The 22,281-nt window shown below is 37.4% G+C and overlaps 1 protein-coding gene across 1 annotated transcript; it reads left to right on the top strand.

Annotated features, from left to right (window-relative positions):
• Positions 1 to 2,262: 2,262 nt before the first annotated feature.
• Positions 2,263 to 2,676, top strand: LOC110882259. Its single transcript, XM_022130328.2, has 2 exons — positions 2,263 to 2,396; positions 2,451 to 2,676. Exons 1-2 carry the CDS (start codon positions 2,263 to 2,265, stop codon positions 2,674 to 2,676), a joined length of 360 nt encoding a protein of 119 aa, XP_021986020.2.
• The last annotated feature ends 19,605 nt before the right edge of the window (positions 2,677 to 22,281 follow it).

Here is a 22,281-nt window from a genome sequence, read left to right as displayed (position 1 = left end):
CCATAGTCATGCAGAAGATTATCACTACCGAGGATGCAAAACCAACCCGCGAGACACAAAGGAGGTTAAATCCCAACTTGAGAGAAGTCGTGAAAACGGAAGTAATAAAATGGTTGGATGCGGGGATTATCTATCCTGTCTCGGATAGTGCTTGGGTAAGTCTTACACAGGTAGTGCCGAAAAAAGCCGACATTCAGGTAATTAAAGATGAACAAGGTGAACAAATTGCCACCTGACCGGTCACCGGGTGGCGAGTGTGTATTGATTACCGTAAGTTGAATGCCGCTACCTCCAAAGACCATTTCCCGTTACCCTTTATTGACCAAATCATTGAAAAACTTTCCGGTCAAAAATATTAATGCTTTTTAGATGGGTATTCGGGATATAACTAAATTGCAATCCACCCGGATGACCAACACAAAACCACCTTCACATGTTCGTATGGCACTTTTGCATTTCGGCGAATGCCATTCGGATTATGTAATGCCCCGGCCACTTTTCAACGATGTATGATGAGTATTTTTTTCAGACATGGTCGGGGAATCACTTAAAGTATTCATGGATGACTTTTCCATTTTTGGCCCAAATTTTGAGTCTTGTCTCGACAAGTTAGAAAAAGTTTTAAAAAGATGTGTTGAGACAAATTTAGTGCTAAATTGGGAGAAAAGCCACTTTATGGTACAAGAAGGTATTGTGTTGGGTCATGTAATTTCTGACCGGGGATGGAGGTAGACAAGGCAAAAATACGGGTAATTTCATCTTTCCCTCCACCGAATAATGTTAAAGGGGTAAGATCATTTTTGGGACATGTGGGTTTTCACCGACGGTTTATTAAAGGTTTTAGTGTAATTACCAAGCCTTTATGTAATTTATTACTAAAAGATGTTCCTTTTAATTTTACTAATGAATGTTTGCAAGCTTTTAATGTTTTGAAGGAACAGTTGGTGAAAGCTCCTATCTTGCAACCACCAGATTGGTCCAAGTCGTTCGATATCATGTGTGATGCTAGCGATACAACTATTGGAGTGGTTTTGGGTCAAAGGGTTGATAAAAAGTCGGTGGTGATCTATTATGCAACCGAGGCACAACTGAATTACACCACAACTGAAAAGGAATTGCTTGCGGTGGTGTATGCCTTGGATAAGTTCTGGTCTTATATTTGGGGGAGCAAGGTGATTGTTTATTTTGACCATAGTGCGGTTCGATACTTGATGGAAAAGAGGGATGCAAAGCCTCGTTTGATTCATTGGGTGCTATTGTTGCAAGAATTTGATTTGGAAATTCGGGATAAAAAGGGATGTGAAAATGCAGTGGCGGATCATTTATCCCGAATTCCATTGGAAGGCATCGACGATACAAGTGAAATCAACGAACGGTTTCCCGATGAATAACTATTAGCCGTGTCAACCGCACCGTGGTATGCTCACTATGTCAATTATTTAGCCATGGGTGCGAAACCGAGTCACTTGGGATGAACCGGATCTTTTTAAGATTGGAACCGATCAAGTGATTCAGAGGTGCATTCCCGAGACCGAAGTGTTGGAAGTGTTAACTCATGCACACGCATCCGCTTGTGGGGGTCATTTTAGTGGCCACAAGACGGGATATCGAGTGCTTACATGTGGGTTTTATTGGCCTACAATTTTTAAAGATGCATGTGAGTATGCCTGGAATTGCTGAAATTGCCAAAAAGTGGGTAGTATTTCGAAAAGGGATGAAATGCCCTTACAACCCATTTTGGTAGTTGAGGTTTTTGATTTATGGGGCATAGACTTTATAGGTCCTTTTCCGAGATCGAATGGGTTTTTGTACATATTGGTTGCGGTGGATTATTTCTCCAAGTGGATTGAAGCCATAGGTACAAGAACTAACGATCATTCGGTGGTATGTAAATTTGTGCAATCTAACATCTTTGCTCGTTTTGGGATTCCACGGGTCATCTTTAGGGATGGTGGTTCACACTTTAAAAGCTTTAACTTTGGGAAGTTGTTGAAACGCTACAATGTGAAACACCGAATCGCTACTCCATATCACCCGCAAACTAGTGGACAAGTTGAAGTGTCCAACCGACAAATTAAAGAAATTTTGATGAAAACGCTGCAGGTGGATCGAAAAGATTGGTAGAGCAAGTTAGATGACTCGTTATGGGCATACCAAACGGCCTATAAAACTCCAATTGGTACAACCCCGTATCGGTTGGTATATGGGAAGTGGGGCCACCTACTGATGGAGCTAGCTCACCGAGCATTATGGGCAATCAAAATGGTAAACGCAGATTATAATGAAGCGAGCAAGATACGGAAGCCACAATTAAGCAAGATTGAAGAGATTAGAGATGAAGCCTACAAATGTGCATCCACATATAAAGACAAACTTAAAAAGGTTCACGATGCAAAGTTACCAAAATGAACTTTTGTAGTGGGTCAAAATGTGTGGTTGTACAACTCAAGGTTGAAGCTTTTTGCGGGCAAGTTGAGAAGTAAATGGATGGGGCCCAATGTGATTACAAGAGTAGGTCGATTTGGTGATATAGAGATTGAAGATGTTCACACTCAAACGAAACAAGTGGTGAATGGGCACTGGATCAAGCCATACTTGGAGGGAAACGACATTAACAATCCCGAGCTTGACAAAGTGGGCTACATTCTATGCCCGTTGGATGAAGTAGAAACTTGAGAGGCCCAGTTTTGGTAGTTGTATATAGTTAATTTAGTTTAGTTTAGTTAGTTGTTTTTAAATTACCGTCCTCGTCATGAAATGTGTTTGAAACAAGTGTGGGGAAATTCTTGCGAATTTTCTTTAACACGGTGTTGAGGACAATACGGGTTTTTCATGGGGGGTAGGGTAATTTTCATGTTTTCGAAAAAATGTAAAAACATAAAACTTACAAAATCTAAAAAAACAACAAAACTTGAAAAGTCGGCTAGGCACACATGCCCAGAGGCCACCGTATTTTACGGTGTAGACCGTAATTTACGGTGGAGTCTGGGGGATTAAAGTCTTACGCTCGTTACTGCCTTACAGTGGAAAGAAATTGCCAGAAGCCATCGTAGCTTACGCTGGGCGGCGTAGCTTACGGTAGCCTCTCGCTACATGAAAAGACGCAGCAGGCAAATTTTTATTAAAAAAATTAATAAATTCGCAATAAACCCCGGCCATACATATCCATCATTTATCCCCAACCACACACGTCTCTTACATCTCATTCTCTCAAAGAACCCTAAGCTTCCCAAACTTCAAACCTCCATTAAACCTTCAATTCTTCAACGAATCTTGTGATTTTTGGGTCCATCTTGACTAAAATTTCGCAAGCATTCTGATTTTGGGCTTGGAATTGGAAGAAAACCACGTATTAGCAGTCAATTTTAAGCCTTTAAGTAAGAAAATTTTGGGGGTTTTGTGGGTTATTGGGTTTAAGTTGGAGTTCTTTGTAATCTCACCTTTTACAAGATCAATGTATTCATTTTCTCATCTTTTTTGATAGTGTATTGTGGATTTGTAAGTTGTTTTGTTACATGTTTCTGTACACACTTGCTTGTATGAGTTTGATGATAAGAACTTGTTGATTTATAATGAGTTATGGTTGTAGATGTTGGATTATGTGATAAAAAAATCGATCTTTTGGGCTGAATCTTACTAATGTAGTAGACATAATGCCCAAAATGTTTTGAAAAAGAAGAATATTGTGTTGATTTACATCTACAACCATAGTATCAAGCAAGTATAGGGATATCTTTGGGAGGGTGAGAAAATTGATAGTTCTTGTTTGTTGTTTGTTCATATGTTCTTTTCAGGATATGGGTCGAACAGGATAGCAACCGGTTGGGTCCTCTAGTCAACAAGAGGATCCTCAAACTAAACGGAAAAGGAGATTGATCCTACAAGCTGATATAGATGAAGAAGATGAACAACAACAAGAAGAGAATGTGGTTGGTCCCAAACCAAAATGGGATTCTGGACCATTAGATGAATAACCGGAGTATTGGTAGCCTACGTTGTTCCACGAGCAAATGAATAAGTTAAAAGTAGGGCTGCAGCGTTCATGTGACACCTGGGTCACTACGACCATCAAAAAAATACCAAACCAATGAGATATTGTATTTCATATTTAGGATTTGTACAAATATGTGTATCATTTGCACATATCAAGTCTTGTTCAATTTCAAACTCTACATCGCTTTCTGGGGAATTATACGCAAACTGGTGCGTAAACGTACTCAGTTTAATGCGACAAATACTCCGGAACATCAACATATACTCAACATACCTTAAATAACCTTTACATAACTTAGAAATAAGTTTTGAAGGCTTTGGTATGGCAAAAACAAGTTAATTCGCTTACAGGGACTAAACTTGACAAACCGCAAAAGTATGCCAATTTGAACTGTAACAAACATTCCGGAACATGTCCATAAGTTAAACATAGCATAAATATCCTTTACATAGCTTAGAAATAGGCTTTGAGGGGTTTGGTATGCTAAAACAAACTTTTGGTTCATTCAGGGACTAAAAGTGTCAAAAAGTGCATAAGTTTGCACTTTCGCGCATAACTTACGTTATGAATACATCCGGACGTCCAAAAATTTATGTAAGCATCCTTATATTATGCCTTAGTGTTTGGCATGAGAAAAATCCATTCGTCACGCATTTTGGATCGTTTTTCGCGCTTATGCGCATTCTGTCGTAATTAACCGAACATCGCATTCGTACGGCCAAACGAACCAACATCCGACATATTTTTTAGCATGTTTCATGTCCACAATGTTTAGGCATCATTTTAGGGCCTTAAAGTTGGCTTTACGGGCCTTAGAAGTGTCGGAAATGGCTTAAACATGCAACAGGGACCAAAACTACCAATTCTGAAACTTTGTGCAGATCAGACATAGCCAGGCGGCCCGCCTGAGTTTTGTCTGATCCTGATGCGGGCCGCATGGCCCCTTCAGTAACAAAAAATTTTGTCTTTCACCAAAGGGCAATGCCCTTTCACCATTTCAGGAGCTAAGGGTCATTTTGAGCCACCACAACTTTGTGACAAGTGTACGCTTAAGATCGTGGCACGATATTCAAGAAACGATCCTAACGGCTCTACTTTTCCTATAAATACCCCCCCCCCTTTGAGTAAAACCCACAAGTATTCTTTCGCTCTTTTATTACTGAAGGAGCCATGCGGCCCGCATCAGGATCAGACAAAACTCAGGCGGGCCGCCTGGCTATGTCTGATCTGCACAAAGTTTCAGAATTGGCAGTTTTGGTCCCTGTTGCATGTTTAAGCCATTTTCGACACTTCTAAGGCCCGTAAAGCCAACTTTAAGGCCCTAAAATGATGCCTAAACATGTGGACATGAAACATGCTCAAAAATATGTCGGATGTTGGTTCGTTTGGCCGTACGAATGCGATGTTCGGTTAATTACGACGGAATGCGCATAAGCGCGAAAAACGATCCAAAATGCGTGACGAATGGATTTTTCTCATGCCAAACACTAAGGCATAATATAAGGATGCTTACATAAATTTTTGGACGTCCGGATGTATTCAGAACGTAAGTTATGCGCGAAAGTGCAAACTTATGCACTTTTTGACGCTTTTAGTCCCTGAATGATCCAAAAGTTTGTTTTAGCATACCAAACCCCTCAAAGCCTATTTCTAAGCTATGTAAAGGATATTTATGGTATGTTTAACTTATGGACATGTTCCGGAATGTTTGTTACAGTTCAAATTGGCATACTTTCGTGGTTTGTCAAGTTTAGTCCCTGTAAGCGAATTAACTTGTTTTTGCCACACCAAAGCCTTCAAAACTTATTTCTAAGTTATGTAAAGGTTATTTAAGGTATGTTGAGTATATGTTGATGTTCCGGAGTATTTGTCGCATTAAACTGAGTACGTTTACGCACCAGTTTGCGTATAATTCCCCAGAAAGCGATGTAGAGTTTGAAATTGAACAAGACTTGATATGTGCAAATGATACACATATTTGTACAAATGCCAAATATGAAATACAATATCTCATTGGTTTGGTATTTGTTTGATGGTCGTAGTGACCCAGGTGTCACAGTCTCCCCTACTTTAGGAAATTTCGTCCCGAAATTTTATTCAAGGGAAACTTGTGAAAGTTTAAAACCGGAAGTTTGAAAAGATCGAACAACATTGTTTAGGGTTCTGAGCTTCTAGTAACTTTAATAACATCATGTTTGCAATGTAAGAGGGATACTTATATACAAGTATATGAAGCGTCATTGGTGCGTCCACCCTACCTCAATCTCATCGTTCTCATTTTGTTATTGTTGTTACTATCGGCTCTTACACATAATAAATCTTACTGGGTTTCTGTGCACCAAATTTCATAATTATGTACGCGTCCATAATTACACAATTCCTTGCATAGTTCACTCAATCTATTTTATAATGTGTAGGGGAAAACCAAATGAACAATCCTGTGATGAGTGTGACTAGACCGCCATAGAGTCCTTTTAATTAAATCAATAAATGATCTAAATAGACTATCAAGTAGTCTGTTCAGCTATATCACTAGATGTCATTCTTTAACCAAATTGTGAATCAATCTTTTTGACTAGACCACTTAAGGGTCTCTTATGAATCATGGAATAGTACTATATAATCCAAGGGTCTTAACTATTACAAAGAAGCCCATTCAGGATTTAAGGTAGTACCTTTTTGAATATCCTACTATGAATCCCTCATACAAGGATATGAAAGATTCTACGAGGATTTGGATAACTAATACCCAGAGTATAAAAACACAAAATGTATAAAAGAAAACAGAAGATGCATAAACACATAGTCATATAACCACAAGGATTGTTTATCTAGATCTTTAATTTGTTAATTTGTTTTGCCACAGAGCGCATGTATTTAAAGCACACTAGGAATCCATCTCGTGGATTTCATTTGGTACTTTAATCATTATCAAGAATCTAACTATAAAGATAGAAAGATTTTTAAAAGAAAAAAATTCGATTTCGATTATAAGGAACCGAAATGTTTGAATTTAGGTACATAAGGAATCCAATCAAGGACTCTGGTTTGAAAGATAATCATCCATAAGGTCTAAATGTGAAGATAAAAAGATCCCATATGGATTTTAGAAGTTGAAGATGTTTTGAAACCTTGCATTGGACGTGCTTAATTCAAAACATGAAGTAAAATGCTTATGAAGTTGAGATGCTAGCTATGTCAAGGCGACATATGAAGCGGAAATTAAAGGCTAAGTCAATGTATGAGGAAAATATTTTTGAAAACTATGCATGAGGTTCTAAAAAAATGTGTTCAGTGTTTTTGAAACCTTATATAATACATTTGAAATTATAAAGTAGGTGTACTAGGTAAGTATATTTATAAAAATGTTTTAAAATCATACGAGATGAATTTTGAAATTATGTATAAGGTTTTTTTTTTTTTTTTTTTTTTGAAAGACATGAATGATGCTTTTCGAAACCATGCACTTGATAAGAAAATGTACTGTGTTAATTATTGTTTTCAGACTATATGAAATGTTTTGAGATCATGAAGATTGTTTTTGAAATACTTGTACTGTGTATGTTGAAAAATCAAAACGTAATGGGTATGAGATTTGAAAATACCCTTAGTTATCTAACCAAGGATTCAAAGGTACGCAGAAGCATGATTACTCATAATGTCACTTTATTTTCTATACTTTGTTTCTTAGAGTGAAACGAGTACTTAAAATTTTCGAGGGAATCATGAGCGATCATTTGAAAGAGAGAATCACAAGAGTAGTTTGTAAGGAACATAGTTTCTTAATACAGGTATTATAGGGAAATGCCATAAACACATGTAATTATACTTGTATATCAGGATTGCGAACAACAACTTTTATTTATGAACGTTACATATTGTTTCACAATACACGAAAACAAAAGAAACAAGGGCATAAGACAGCATCATCCTTTGTTTAACCGAATGCTCATCCAAGGGTTGGATTTGCATTAGCAAGCTTTGGGCATTTGTTCCTGAAATGGCTTGTCTCGCCACAGTTGTAGCACGTTCCAGGCGGAAAGCGAGCTTGAGTAGGGTTGACTTGGAGTTGGGTAGCAGCAAGGTTTATAGCAGCTTTGTTTTGGATAGCAAAGTGGCATGTGTTGACCAAATGTCCCCTCCGTCCACAGTAGGTACATTTGGAGCAGGGTATGAGGTTTGAATGATGACGGTTGCATCGTTTGCACAAAGGGGCAGTTCCTATGTATGGCTTCCTAGCTGGTGGCCTTGCCACATGGCTAGGTCCCGCTTGATTAGGTGTAACCGCTGCGGGTTTCCTTGAAGCCTTACGCTTCCTTGATTTTGGTGCTGGCTTGACTTCTGCTTCCTTTGGTGGCTCTTGAGTGGCTTCGTTGTCAAGACGAGAGGCTTCATTGTTGAGACGAGAGGCTTCATTGTTGAGACGAGCCATGGCAATGCCTAAATCCACAATCTTCTGAATCACTTCGCCTATTTGCCGGGCAAATTTGGCTGTTCGCTCGGACATTTGACCAGTGCTGAGAGGAATAGACATTCTAGAAGAAAATGAAAGATATAGGAAGAAACAAGTGAAAGGTTATTCGATAATCAATACAGAATGGTAACGAATGAAAATTGTGATCATTTGTTTGTTACCTAAAGCAAACAAATGAGATGGTGACAAATCAAAGTAAATGTGTCAAAAATAATGTATCGCGAAGATATGCTCGCCTATAAGTGAACACTCATCCCAAGAATTCCCAGGTAAGCACAACTGGTCTCGCGTCTGATGAGATGTATACGAAGTGCTTGCCTAGACAGAAAACCCGGAATACAGGCATTCACCCTTCCAGTTTGCACGTGTTCACATTATTTAAAACCCAAAACCTTGACGAGGTTTTGAAAACTCAAAGGGGTTTAAAACCATATAATAGAGAGTTCAAAACCTTACAATAGAGGGTTCAATACCTAGTAATCAATCATCCTCGAACAGATGATTAGTTTTCAAAGCGGTTTCGAATTTTATGTAATAATCACACAATGCTACCTATTAGGTGCCGTTTGATATCCCGTGATCTCTAGCATTGTGTGATTATTACACAAGGACTTCTAAGCAATCTCAGGTGAGTATATTGAACCCCTCGTTTACTATTTTCCAAACTGTTTTGGGGTGAAACACATGTGCCTACTTGTTACTTTCATGCTTTCCCGTTTTCACATTCATATACTTGCTATGTTCATTAGTACATTTATAGTACATGATTTCATTTCATTTTCATGCTATTTATGCCTATTGTGTGCATACTTAGTACAAATTGTTTACATCACATGCCTTCATTTTGGTATAACATTTGGTTTGTTTAACATGGAACAATACATTCATTAACATTAGCTACGCCGTTCGTTAGTAGGTAGTGGTACCATAGGAATTGACAACTCCCGTTCCTGAAATCCTGGGTTTGATTGGATTGGAATGAATGACCGAATTCGATATACATAACTTAGATAAACCTTTAATTTATTTAAGGGTTTATCGCCACAGTCTCAAGGCTTGGATGTATGCATTTTCACAATACCGCATAAATGTTAATATCAGTAGAGCATGCATTGTTCCACAAAACATAACGTTGATTTAAACCATGTTTTACTTCAACACCTTGTTTTGTGCATTTTACATATGGTTTAGTTGATACATCTCACTTACCATACAAAATATATTTTGGGTACACATTACATGATCTACATTAAACATAAACATTTGGACATTGATATACATATTTGGTGGTTTACATTGAACATAGACATTTCGATATGGTTTACACAATAACAATTGACAATTGATTTATACATGAACAATTTACATGGTGGTTGGTTTGGGGTAAATGGTTGGAGTAACGTGGCGTATGTAATATGATACAAACATGGTGGATACGCCGCTGGTACTTCCTATATATAAATGCTTGCATTAAATTACATATCGTAGCATTATCTAAATCATTTCAGTATAAACACATTGCATTTTATACAAATAACATATTCTTCACAAGACATTGTTTTACAAATGACTTATCTTATACAAACTCATTTTACTTGGTTATTCATTTAACCATACAGTGTTCTCTTATTTATACATATCATCTGATCTTATCGTTCTTCAAATGATTCACAAGACAAAGCAAATTACAAGGTTCATGACTAAACATTTTCTCAAACATAAGTCATTAATTCCGTTTTCACAAAACCAATGTATCTCACAAGCATTTTTATGCTGACGTACCTATTTTCACATGTGTTTTCAGGAGATGATGCATAGGACTTATCAAGATATACTTAGGCGGACCTGTGCCTTAGTGACTTAAAACGAGACAAAAACTAGTTAATTTATGTTATGTACTATTTGGTTCTTGTTCAAACAATGTAAACTTTTATGTTTGATCAATAAAACAAAACTTCAATTGCCATGGATTTGAAACAATTAATTCTGTTACAACACTCCCCGACATTTCCGCCACGTTTTGTATGTTCTACGTGGTCGGGGTGTGACAGTTCATCTGTGAAAAGGAAGTTAGAGAAGTTGACTTTGGGCCGTTCAATGTCATAGATCGGTTCAAAGATTTAGGTTGGGAGGCAATCATCGAGCCAACAAGCCGGAGAAGGAGGAGGTGAAGGCAGTAGTAGTAGCGGTGCATTTGGATTCGGAGAGTTCTTAGTCATGATGACATCTATCTTTGGACCTCCTCAGCCGCGTTACTACTGATCAGGTCGTGTTCTGTCCCACCTTGTACATTTTTGTATGTATTTGTGTTTTATGTTTATGGTTAGGCGGCTTGGGTGGTGTTTTGATATGTTGATGATGTTGACGAGTTGTGAAGGTTTTGGTGGTGTTTAGTAGTTTGAATATAAAAAAAGAAATTTGGGGTTTGAGTGAACAGGCGAAAATTTTATATTGGTGTGGTTGATAAGCGATCTTTCCCTTCAAATCCATACATTGGAGTCAATGTATCCCAAGTGTGGGGACCCGGGGGGGGGGAGGGGAATTTTGATTTTTTCCATGAAAAAATTTAAATCAAGTGAAAAAAAAGGTCTGAAATTGAATACTTAGTACTAAAACCGCACGACACACTGGTAACCCCGTAAACCTATTCTTGGTGAGAGTTTGAGCCACTTGATTGATTTATTAGAAAATATTTTCTTTGATGAGAGTGGCAATGTGTTGGGGTGTATTAAAACTTGTGCTTAAATGCGGTTTGAGGCCTTAGCTTGACATGAATGTGAAAAGGATAAGGGCATTTAGGTAGCCTCATCAAGGTGTGTGCGATTGTGGGATTTAGGGGGGATGGACCTCATAAATTACATATATGAGCATGGTAGCGAGAGTGTTTGGTCTTTTAGTGGCCAATTTTGAGGTTAATGCCGATCATTTGATAACATATGCCTATCTCTCTAAAAAATTCACCCGTTTTCGACCCGGTCTAGTAGTGTTAGTATTATGTATTATTATTATGTTTGTTATATTATGTTTATGTATCTAAAAAAGAAAAAAATAAAAAAAAATCAAATAAAAAAAGAAGGAAAAAGCAATGAAAAAGAAATGAAAAAAAAGAGATGTGATATATTGTATATATTTAGTATGTTTGTTTAGATGAAATAAAAAGAGCGGGTCGAATCGTGCGCTACTACACATATATCCCTTAATTTCCTACCCATATGCCTAGCCGTGTTACAACCTTTAAGTCCCTTTTATTCACACGCATGTTTTAGCGAATTCTTTAGGCGAAAGGCCGATTTAATGACAAGCATATTATTGCACAACCACACATTTGCCTTGAATGTGTTCTAGCTCATTGTTGCTAGTCATTATTTGTCACCGAGAGGAGCATTATAGTGAGGGGTGTGTTATGCGGGTTTTTAGGAAAAAGTTAGTAAAAAGATGACATTTGTTTGCTTGATTTATGTTTTGATCGCTTGTGGAGTTACGAGTTTGTTTTGGATGAGTTGCTTGGGAGCAAGCAACGGCTAAGTGTGGGGATATGACGGGTGGTCCGTAGGATGACCCTTAAGTGGTATAAACGATAGCTAAATCCTACATTTAATCAAGTATTTATCTAGAATTAGATAACTACTTTAGCTAGTGTTTCAGTTACATTGAAGAGTTAAAAGAGTGGGAAATGAAAGATTAAAAGTAAGTGCGGCTGAAAACGATTCAAGTTAGTGGCTTGAAGAAACAAAGAATGCAGTCCCAGCCCTCACCATAAATTACGGTGGGTACCGTAATTTACGGTAGCCCCAGAACACAAAACTCCACCGTAAGGCCGTAGATTTAGGGAGTAGCAGTTTTAAGGCCACCGTAACTTACGGTTGCTAGCGTAAGTTATGGCGGCGTCCAACCATTTTTGTAACTCATTCTTTTATGGACAATTATGGGTGCCTTTTCATCATTCCAATCATTGTGAACGTTTTGGAGCAGCTTTGGGGCGAAATTTGGCATTTCTTGAGTGTGATCAAAGATTTTAAACATTCGGTTTATGTGTTTGATTTCTATGAACAATATTTTGGATATTATGATGATTCACCATACTATGAGTGGCTAATTTGATTGGTGATCATCCTAAGTGTAAGGTTTGCTTGAGATACTTCTGTTTATGCTTTAATTCTAGAATATTAAACTTTGCATGTTTGTTTAGTTTGTTATGGTGTTTGGATATTCTTTTGTAAAGTGTTAAGTTGTATTTGATCGTAGTTCTAAACCATACGCTCTTGGTGCCAATGGCAATCGAGATATCGTGGGAGGGATTAGGGTTGTATATTTGTTAATTGGTCACCGGGTAACAACCTCGCGTTCTAGGAATCCGAGTACTTAGTTCCCTTTCTTCACAAACGTTTAATTGAACATGAGCCATGTCTATGTGGTTCTTTCTAGTGAGCATGAACAGTAGTATCGCTTAAAACCTAAAACTTGGGATGATTGCTACCTTCTTAATCTGTTTTCAGAAACTTAACTTTGATTTGAAATTTAATTTAGTCCAGTTTAGATAATTAAAACCGATCAATCAAAAAATTCTGAAGTTTACTTTTTGCAGTTTAGTTTAACCTAGTCATTTAGAAAGAGCTACTTGGATAATACATTTTCCCCAAAATCCCTGTGTTCGATACCCACTAACCGCTATCTATTTAGTTGTAATTGGATTAAATTTGAGTGAGACTTCGACCTTATGTCACATCTCGGGTGTATCCAGGGTAGGGAGATGGATGGTACGGGTCAGACATAGGTATGATGTGTGGTGGTGAGTGTGGAAATGGCTGGGACGGCTGATAGTATGAGCTCGTCCCATGGTGAGGTGTTGATGGCCGACGTGAAGACTCGATCGCGGCTGGATGGCAAAAGTGGGATTAGAGGTAATCAACCGGTAGTAGTTGTGTCCAACCTGTCGGCCTGGTAAGGACAGGGGAATGTGAGGTCTCGTTATCAATGTGAGTGGTAGGGTGTGAAAAGGGGTGTGTGGAGGAGTAGGTGTATGTGTAGGTATAGCCGGAGCGGCGAAAGAGGCTCATCAGCAGGGTATACCTCCAGGCCAACCGCATGCAAAGCAGATGAAGTCACTGACTCTCGAGAATCGGAGTCAGAGTCGGAAGATATGTATATCACAGATATCAACGGGGATGTTACCTCTAGGATGGAAACGTCAAACACCACCTTGTTGCCGAGGTCCTCGTCGGGATGGTCCACATGGAACACAGGGACACCGTTGTCGTCTAAATCGACGATGAATGGCCAATCCTCATGGGGAATCGTAGCATGTGGAAAAGCTGGGAAAGGTATGACCTCAACGATGTGCTCACCATTAGGGTGTCCAATGATGAGCTGGTAATGTAGCTGCGGGGGCAAGGCTAGGACATCGTCCACCAGAGGGACGTCGTCCTCGGCAGGGTCGGGCAAAGCAAAGGGCTAAAAATCATCAAGGTCGTCATTGTCCGACATGAAGTCGGGATCCTCCTCTGGGTCTGAGTCGGTGTCGGATGTGAAGATCTCCTTGGCTGGCCCATACTCATCATCGGAGACAACCTCCATAGGATCGTGGTCGTCAAATAATCCGCTGCTCTCGGAGGAAGACATGATAACCTGTAAGATACATGTTATAACACACACACATATATATATATATAAGCGAACTTTTAGGAGAGAGTTGGGGTCGAACCCGCGCCTCACCGCATTCCTGATAATATAACTCAATAACCCACAACCACTACACTATTTAGTTCTGTTTGATTTTATAGAAAACTTTAATTACTATAAATTAATCCAAGTAACAGTCACCTTCCCCAACCATACCCAAATCCCGAACCCTAATCTCTTTTATCCTCAAACTTCAAAGTTACAGGTGTTCTCACAAGAAATTGGGTTAGGGGTTTTAATCTACTACGAAAAAAAAAGATTGATATAGATTGTGTCCTCTAGTTGCACACAAAAGAGAAGATAGGAGAACTCTGGTGAGATTGAACTCCAGCGAACTTGTAGGTTCGTTCCGGCATCTAGGGAGCAATTTCGTGTGATTGTTTGATGTGGAACGTGGAGGGAGTCGTGTAGGATTTGTTTTTATACCAAAATTGATACATATAACAAAGATTATGTAACAAGATTTTTTCGATTTGTAAGAGAATGATTTGGCAAGCTTTTAGATTATTTGAATTTGATTCCTAATGCGTGTTTTGCTCTCGTTTATGCCCAGATACATAACACATCAAAAGGGAACACGATCTTGTTACTTTGTACAAGATTCGGGAGGATGATTTGGTGGATCGACAAAGGCAGGTCCTTGGGCGGCAAGCCTGTTTATTCAAAACCACAATGGAGTTTATGTTTAAAAATAAACGGGGATGGGATATAACACCAACGAGGCGATGGTGGCGTGGTAGTTGGTGTTTGTGCTTGTGCTTGTTCGTGAACCGGGTGGAAACCCGGGCTCGAATCCGGCTCTACCCTAGATTTCGTTTTATTTTCATTTATACTTTACATTAGTTGCTTTTAGGTCCCTCAAGGTATTACTTACTCAAATTAACTTAATTAACTTAGTTAGGTATTTACTTTACAATAATTAACCAAAATAAACTAAGTTTCATTATAATAAATATTTTTTAACTTTTAAATACAATATTTAATAAAACAAAAATATATAAATAAATAAATTCCACCTTTGGTTAGTATGAGGAAAAATCCGGTTTACTAAACAATTTAGATTCGATTTTCAAAACGGGTAGATTTTGCTAGTATCCGTTTTGGCGGATGTTACAAAGTGTGCAAACTGCAACTTCCGCCTCCACTGGTGACTCTGTGTGTGTGTCTAAAACCGGCGATCAGATCCATTGGTGATCTATCAAATCCTAAATATTCTCAACTTAAGTCCACATAACAATTGCGTTGTCCGTTGATCAATTTTCTCAACTTCTATTCTTTATCTCATCAATCACCGTTTTCTCAACTTTCATTCTTTAGTTCTAAACTCGAAACCCTAATTTACTCCATGAAAAATTTGAAATTTTTATTTTGTTTGCAACTATTTCAACTTTTGGTACAAACAAACCCAAATCATCAATGGACGCTATGACTTTTCAATCCGATGAAAATGGTGTCGTCAAAACCCTTAAATCAGTGAAATTCGATTATTAAGTGGGCGCCAATGATGGTATCCGATGCGATTTCACCGTCTGGTGAGGAGCAAACTGGTAATTTTGACTATGATTTTTGTTCGGATTCAAAGGTACCGAAGATAATAACTTCTCTTGATGATTCTGGCACCGCGGATCAGGGTTCTGATGGTGGCGGTACGACAACTGGTGTGAAATAAACCATTAAGCGACGTATATCTGTTTAAATGGTGGTGGTTAGTTGTCGGTGGTGGTTGGGGGTGAGTATATATGTATAAATGTGTGTGCATGTATGTATAAATGCACGCGCGCGCGCGTGTGTGTGTATATATATATATATGAATATATTTATTTATAAGTGTGTGTAGGTTAACCTCAATATACTTTTTTCCACTTAAGCAGAATTTTTTTCTTAAATATTTTTTTCACATAGGCACGTCATCAAAAAAACTAACGAAATAGCCCTTAGTTAACAAAAGCTTGACGAAGAAAAATATGTTGAAAGTTGAGACTGCCGTGGAAAATTTCTTTAGTTAGAATTAATACCAGCCAATTCAGCAAAGGTTGAATGATTAAAATCCATTTTCCAAATTTTTAATCTAACTTTGTTATTATTTTTTATATTTACATTTTGGAATTGATCATTTATATTCTATTGAGAATAAATTTGACAGAATAATAAAAAAAAAGAAATATTACTTTTTTCTATTAAACAATATTGATGGCCTATATTTTCGTCGCTAAACAATTATTTGACCAGAGATTAATTAGTCTGTAATCTATCGATAAGAAGTCAAAACATTTGCCGGAGAAAACGCATCATGGATTCGTTGGTAAACGTGTTGGTGATCCGTCGAAGACTTCTATCGGTAATCCATTGAAAACAACATTATCCACTTCCTTTATTCCAAAAGAATTTCACCGCCAATACTCTTTGATGATGGCATTTAATGACGGTTCTCTGATAGAAGTGTTCGTTGGTGAAAACTCAGCTTTTGTATATAGCGTATTGTGGTGTATATGTATATATTGTTTCTAGAACGTGTAAGGGACCAACCTAAAATTAATGACATGTTTAATTTGAGTGACACGGATTGGTGGTGAAATTAAAATGTATAGAAATAGAATAAGATATGTATTTTAGGATGATGAAAACAAGTGCATACATTAAATGTTATAAAACTTAGCTAGCCTATATAAGATGTATAAAAGGCCCAATTTTATGATAAAGATATTTAATATTTTATGTACATTTTCCAAATACCTTTATTAACCTCTTTTATACATATATACATATACAGTAAAATCTTTATAACTTAATAATTTTGACACTGGGATATTTTATTAATTTAGCGAGATATTATTATATGGATAAATTAATAAATTATTAATTTAAAGAGTTGGTTAATCCAACATGCTCAAATGATTTAAACGATGTAAATTCTAAAGAAGACATTCGTGAGCTTGAAAACTTGATTACGGGAATGCATTATCGGCACAAAATAAATGTTAATGAGTTCTTGGATTATCCAGGTGAAAATAATGAATGTTACGAGGTTCAAAGCATTGAAGAAATTATGGCGAATACTATTCAAAATCCGATTGATGATGATTCAGTACCTTTGGAACCGGTAACTCGGAAAGAAACATTGCAAGCGCAACAACTCTTCATAACTTTTTGTTGCAATACGAGAATACAATGTCTCAACTTTTAAGTGCAATTGGGAGATTTAAAGATGAACTCAATATAGATTTGAAGTTCACAAAAAAACAAGTGACTATGGATTCATTTTTACTGGATAATTCTAGAATTTTGAAATATTTTAGTAATTATTAATTTATAGTTTCGCTGGAACCAATATATTTACATTGGGATTTCAAAAAAATTATTATCTCATTATTTTATCGATTGGGGTCCAATTTTGTACTAGTCCCAAATTAGAACCAAACAAGTTATTAATTATATTGAGGTTATTAATTTATCAAGTATTAAATTATAGAGGTTTTATTGTAAATAATTTATGTACATTATTTATTGTAGTTCATATATGATCTATATATGTTTTGTTACTTACGAGTAATGTTATGTATCCTCCATCTCATATCCATTTCATCACCTTGATAAAGAGCTCTCTACACCTCCTCTCTTTTCTTACATATACTAAATTACATTAATTACTATACAAATTTACTTGAGAAACTCGATACTTTGGGATTGGATGTGGATGTTGGGAGTCAACCAAGAGATTGCAAAATTGAAAACTAGATCAACGAATGAAGTTTAATAAAGACAATCAACTTGAGGCACATCAACCAAATAAATGATTAACGTAGTTTATTTGGACACATATGGCCATTAGATATATTCATTTGATAGATAAAATTGCACCGCTTACGGTGTGCACATATAATGTATATGTGTGAGCGCTCGGGGGGCAAAAGTGAAATGGTACTAATTTTACGTTATTTTACTAATTTCGTGAAAATAACGTTAAAATCGGTGGATGGTTAATCATGCATCATGTGGTGACGTTGATAGCTGAAAGATACGGGGGTACATGCACCAATCAATCTTTGTCCTGATTGTTTGAGTGTTATGTGTCTTAGGTCCAAGGCTTGATACAAAACTATAATCGAGTCAGGGGTCTCACTGGAAGCAGCCTCTCTATTCCTACGGGGTAGAGGTAAGGCTGTCTACATCTACCCTCCTCAGACCCTACTTTAGCTTTACTATTGGTGAGATTTACTGAGTATGATGATGATGATTTGATAGATAAAATCAATGAAAGTGTCAACAATAAGTAAAAAATATGTATGTTTTTTACTCTATAATATTCGTTAAATACAGCATTCTATAAAGTTACTATACCCACTTGACAATTACATTGGAATAGATATAAAATTCATACGCATATCGAATTATCACGGTTTCCTCATCCATATCGAATTATTTTATCGATTGGGGTCTAATTTTATACTGGTCCTAAGTTAGGACCACTTCATTATTTTCCCCCATAAATATTCTATTTGATATGTCCATTAGAGTTTGATGTTGTATCTCGATCTTGATCACATAGGGCATCTACTTAGAGTATTGATGATGACACGACTGGTCACAATTGTTCATCTTTAGACGATTCCGGTTTTCCTAGGTTTCAAATTAGTGTTTAAAGTTTACGTCAAACAAACTCTTTGTGGCTTTTACCAAGAAGATCTGTGTAGCACCTTGTGCATGAAGACATCGATCCTCCTAGTCATACATGTGGAAATTTGGAAACTATTTCTTACCTAGTTGTAGATGTAAACATATTTTTACATATGGCTATTTCATTAAAGGCTTAGATACTTGGTAAATGGATCATTAAAAAAACTGAGGTATAGTTCAGGCTAGTTGGTCTGGGGGACGGCCCAGGCCCATCCAGGCTCGGCACCGATCCCCAACACCATTTCCTCACCCACGTCTTCGTCCTCAACGTCTTGGAGGAGACGTTTGTACCGGCCCTCCACCTCACCCTCAACGGCTATTTATTAAAAAACAAATCAATTCCTTAATTATTTCAAACGGCTACTTTTATAAAAAAAAAAATAATTATTTTACATTTAAATACAAATCTTTCACCCCATTTTTTAAACTACTTCAACCCAAACTCTCTCTCAACCTTATAAAATTCTTCACTTTTTTTTTTTTACAATTTTTGCCATGGATCCATACAATCCGAACAACCCGAACCCAAACACAAACCAAACGTTTTCTCAGTACCCAACTACTATCCTATGATGGATCAGAGTTGGTCATCCTCGCAATTTTCTCTCAACGCTTTCTTGGGTTTCCAACAAACCTCCAACGCTTTTTCTCAAATGAACCAAATCCAATCCATGCAACAAATGCAATCGTTGCATTAAATGCTAATGTGAAACCCGTTCAACTCACAATTTCAATCGCAACCACAGCCTTCGCCAGCACCAGTAGAATCGTCTCCCCAACCACAACCCGTAGAAGATGAAGTTGAAGAATGTGTTCCGGATACGCAACCCCAATCCTCGAAACGGAAAAAAGGGAAGCAAGTGGCGCGTCAAGCCGGTGACAAAGATCAACCTTCTAGAGCCAAGTCACAACCTTCGCCAAAGATCGAGGAGGAGGCGTTAGCGAAGACGTGGATTAGCACATCAAAAAGCCCCAGTGTCGGTATGTAAAAGTATATAAATTTTATATTAAAATATATAAATTTTACATTTTTTAATATATACTTTTGTTACATTCTAAAAATATAGGTAACAACCATACCGGCGATGGGTTCTGGAAAGAAATATTATTAAAGTTCCTTGCGACTATGGAACAAGGACCTTATCGCGATCTCGATTCCATTGCTTCGAAGTGGCCAAAGATGCATTCGGTCGTAACCGATTTGCCGCGATATATAATAATTTATATACTAGTAATCTTCGTAGTAGGATAAGTGACGAAGATGTTTTTAAAGAGGAGATTCATAAATGCGAAGAATCGCATTGGGTCATTTTCCCACACGTCCGACCATGTGAGGTTTTGCGAACCAATAAGAAGTGGGCGCCGATTCCAAACGAGGTCGCAGTCGCTAAACGAACAAAAACCTCAGAGACCGGAAGTTACAGTGCAGGGGGCTCGGACGCACGATGCCAAATAAATATAACGACGTGCCGGAATTTGACGAAGAAGAGTACGTAGTTCGAGAAGAGGCACGTCCAACGGGCAGGGAAAAGCCAAAAAGGCAGCGGCTGCAAAAAAAACAAGCCACAATGGGAGCGGTTCAAAAGTCGACGATTTTATGGCCCAGTTCAAAGCATACACAGAGGTCACTACCCAAAAGTCACAAGCGAAGCAACGTGAAGTGGACAAACGGATTCGGTTGAAGCAAGAAAAAAACGAACTAAAAGAATGAGAGATAATGACAACCGATATCAACTCGTATCCGGAAGAAGACCGAGCGGTTTTACGTAAAATGAATAAAAAGATCGCTAAAAATGGAATCTTTAGGATTTCTAATTTTTACCAATTTAGTATTTTTTTTTTTAAAGTTATGTTTCTTTAAGTTATGAAATGTTTGTTTTTTAATATTAATAATGAGTTTATTTTATAATTCATTAAATGTTACAAAAACATATTTACCTAATATAAATTTACATTTACAACATTTTGATGCACAAAGATATTGTACTTTATGCATAGGGTGGTTTTTAAAAATAAAAAATTAAAAAAATATGATATTACACTTTTAGTCCCAAAGTTAATTGATTTTTTTACTTTTAACTCAAAAGTTTTCAACTTTTCCAATTTAACCTTACAATTTTTTTTTTCAACCTTGATCCCCTGTACTTTTCATATTTCGCAAAATTTTCGATTTATATTTTATTCTAAATCTTGCGAGTTAACATGACACAACGTTCGTGTGTGTTTCAATGTTTTTTACGTTTTGTTTTACGCTCCGTTCTCTATTTTGCAAGTTAATATGGCGTAACGTGCGTGTGTGGTTTAACGTATTTGTATCATCTATTTTTTCCCCGTTTGACAGGACTGTCGTAACGCGCATGTCCTTAATTGACTTAGTTTTTATTTTCTATGTTTTACGTTTCGGTCTAATTTCTCCGCATTAACACGCAGTGGCGATGGTGTGGCAGTGATGTTATTTTTCACAGTTTTACACCCTTATCGCAACGCGAGGGAAGGGGGTTTAATACTAGTTGAATTTAAAAAAAAAAATTAAATAAGTGAGGGAGGGTCATCTTTCATTTCCTTTGTTCCATTTTTGAAGTGGCATCCTACTTGGATGATGACATGACAATGACATAAAGTAACAACCTTCAAGTACTTGCCTCATTCAAACCACTATCCAGTATCCTTAGACTGACTGTGGGATATGGTGGGGCGAGGGTTTGGGGCATGGGTTGACACGTGGACTTTGAGCCTCCCGCTGGTGAGTGACGTATTGGGTCGGTATGGCGTAGGGCTGGCATATCGTGTATACCCGTACACGATAAGACACGACACGACACGACACGATAAGACACGATACATGAAATCCCATACACGAACACGACACGTTAACTTATCGTGTCCTTTTTTTCAAACATGAACACGAACACGAACACGACACGAAAACACGAAAATTACCTGTTAATACCTGTTAACGAACACTAGAATAATCATGTATTGACAGGTATCTAACAGGTAAGCAGGTATTAACATGTATTAACGGGTATCTAACTATCTAACAGGTATTAACATGTATTAACAAGTATCTAACAGGTAAACAGGTATCTTAACGGGTATCTAACAGGTAAACAGGTATCTTACCCACTCGATGTTATGTGTTAACATGTATTAACGCTATACACGAACAGACACGAAAACACGAAACGCTATACACGAACACGACACGAAAATTAACAGGTTGTTTCGTGTCTACCTGTTTAGTACACGATACCTGTTAAGCTCATACACGATACATGTTAAGGTCGTGTAGGTTCATGTCGTGTATTCGTGTATCGTGTAAAATTGCCAGTCCTAGTATGGCGGGGCGTGGCTATCCCGCGTGGGTTTGCCAGTTTTATTTAAATAAAAAAGCCTAAAATTAAAAATACACACAAAATTAAAAAAAAGCCAAACATTATTGTTAAAATTTCCTAAAAAT

The sequence above is a fragment of the Helianthus annuus genome, chromosome 10 (genome assembly GCF_002127325.2).
Source record: "Helianthus annuus cultivar XRQ/B chromosome 10, HanXRQr2.0-SUNRISE, whole genome shotgun sequence".
Lineage (NCBI taxonomy): Eukaryota > Viridiplantae > Streptophyta > Magnoliopsida > Asterales > Asteraceae > Helianthus > Helianthus annuus.
This window is presented reverse-complemented; position numbering and strand designations above follow the sequence as displayed.

Bases quoted from the DNA above. Each gene is read 5' to 3' on its own strand.
- LOC110882259 (XM_022130328.2), top strand. From the start codon at position 2,263: ATGGTAAACGCAGATTATAATGAAGCGAGCAAGATACGGAAGCCACAA. The intron at 2,397-2,450 runs GTTACCAAAATG...GTACAACTCAAG, and splicing joins AAAAAGGTTCACGATGCAAA to GTTGAAGCTTTTTGCGGGCA.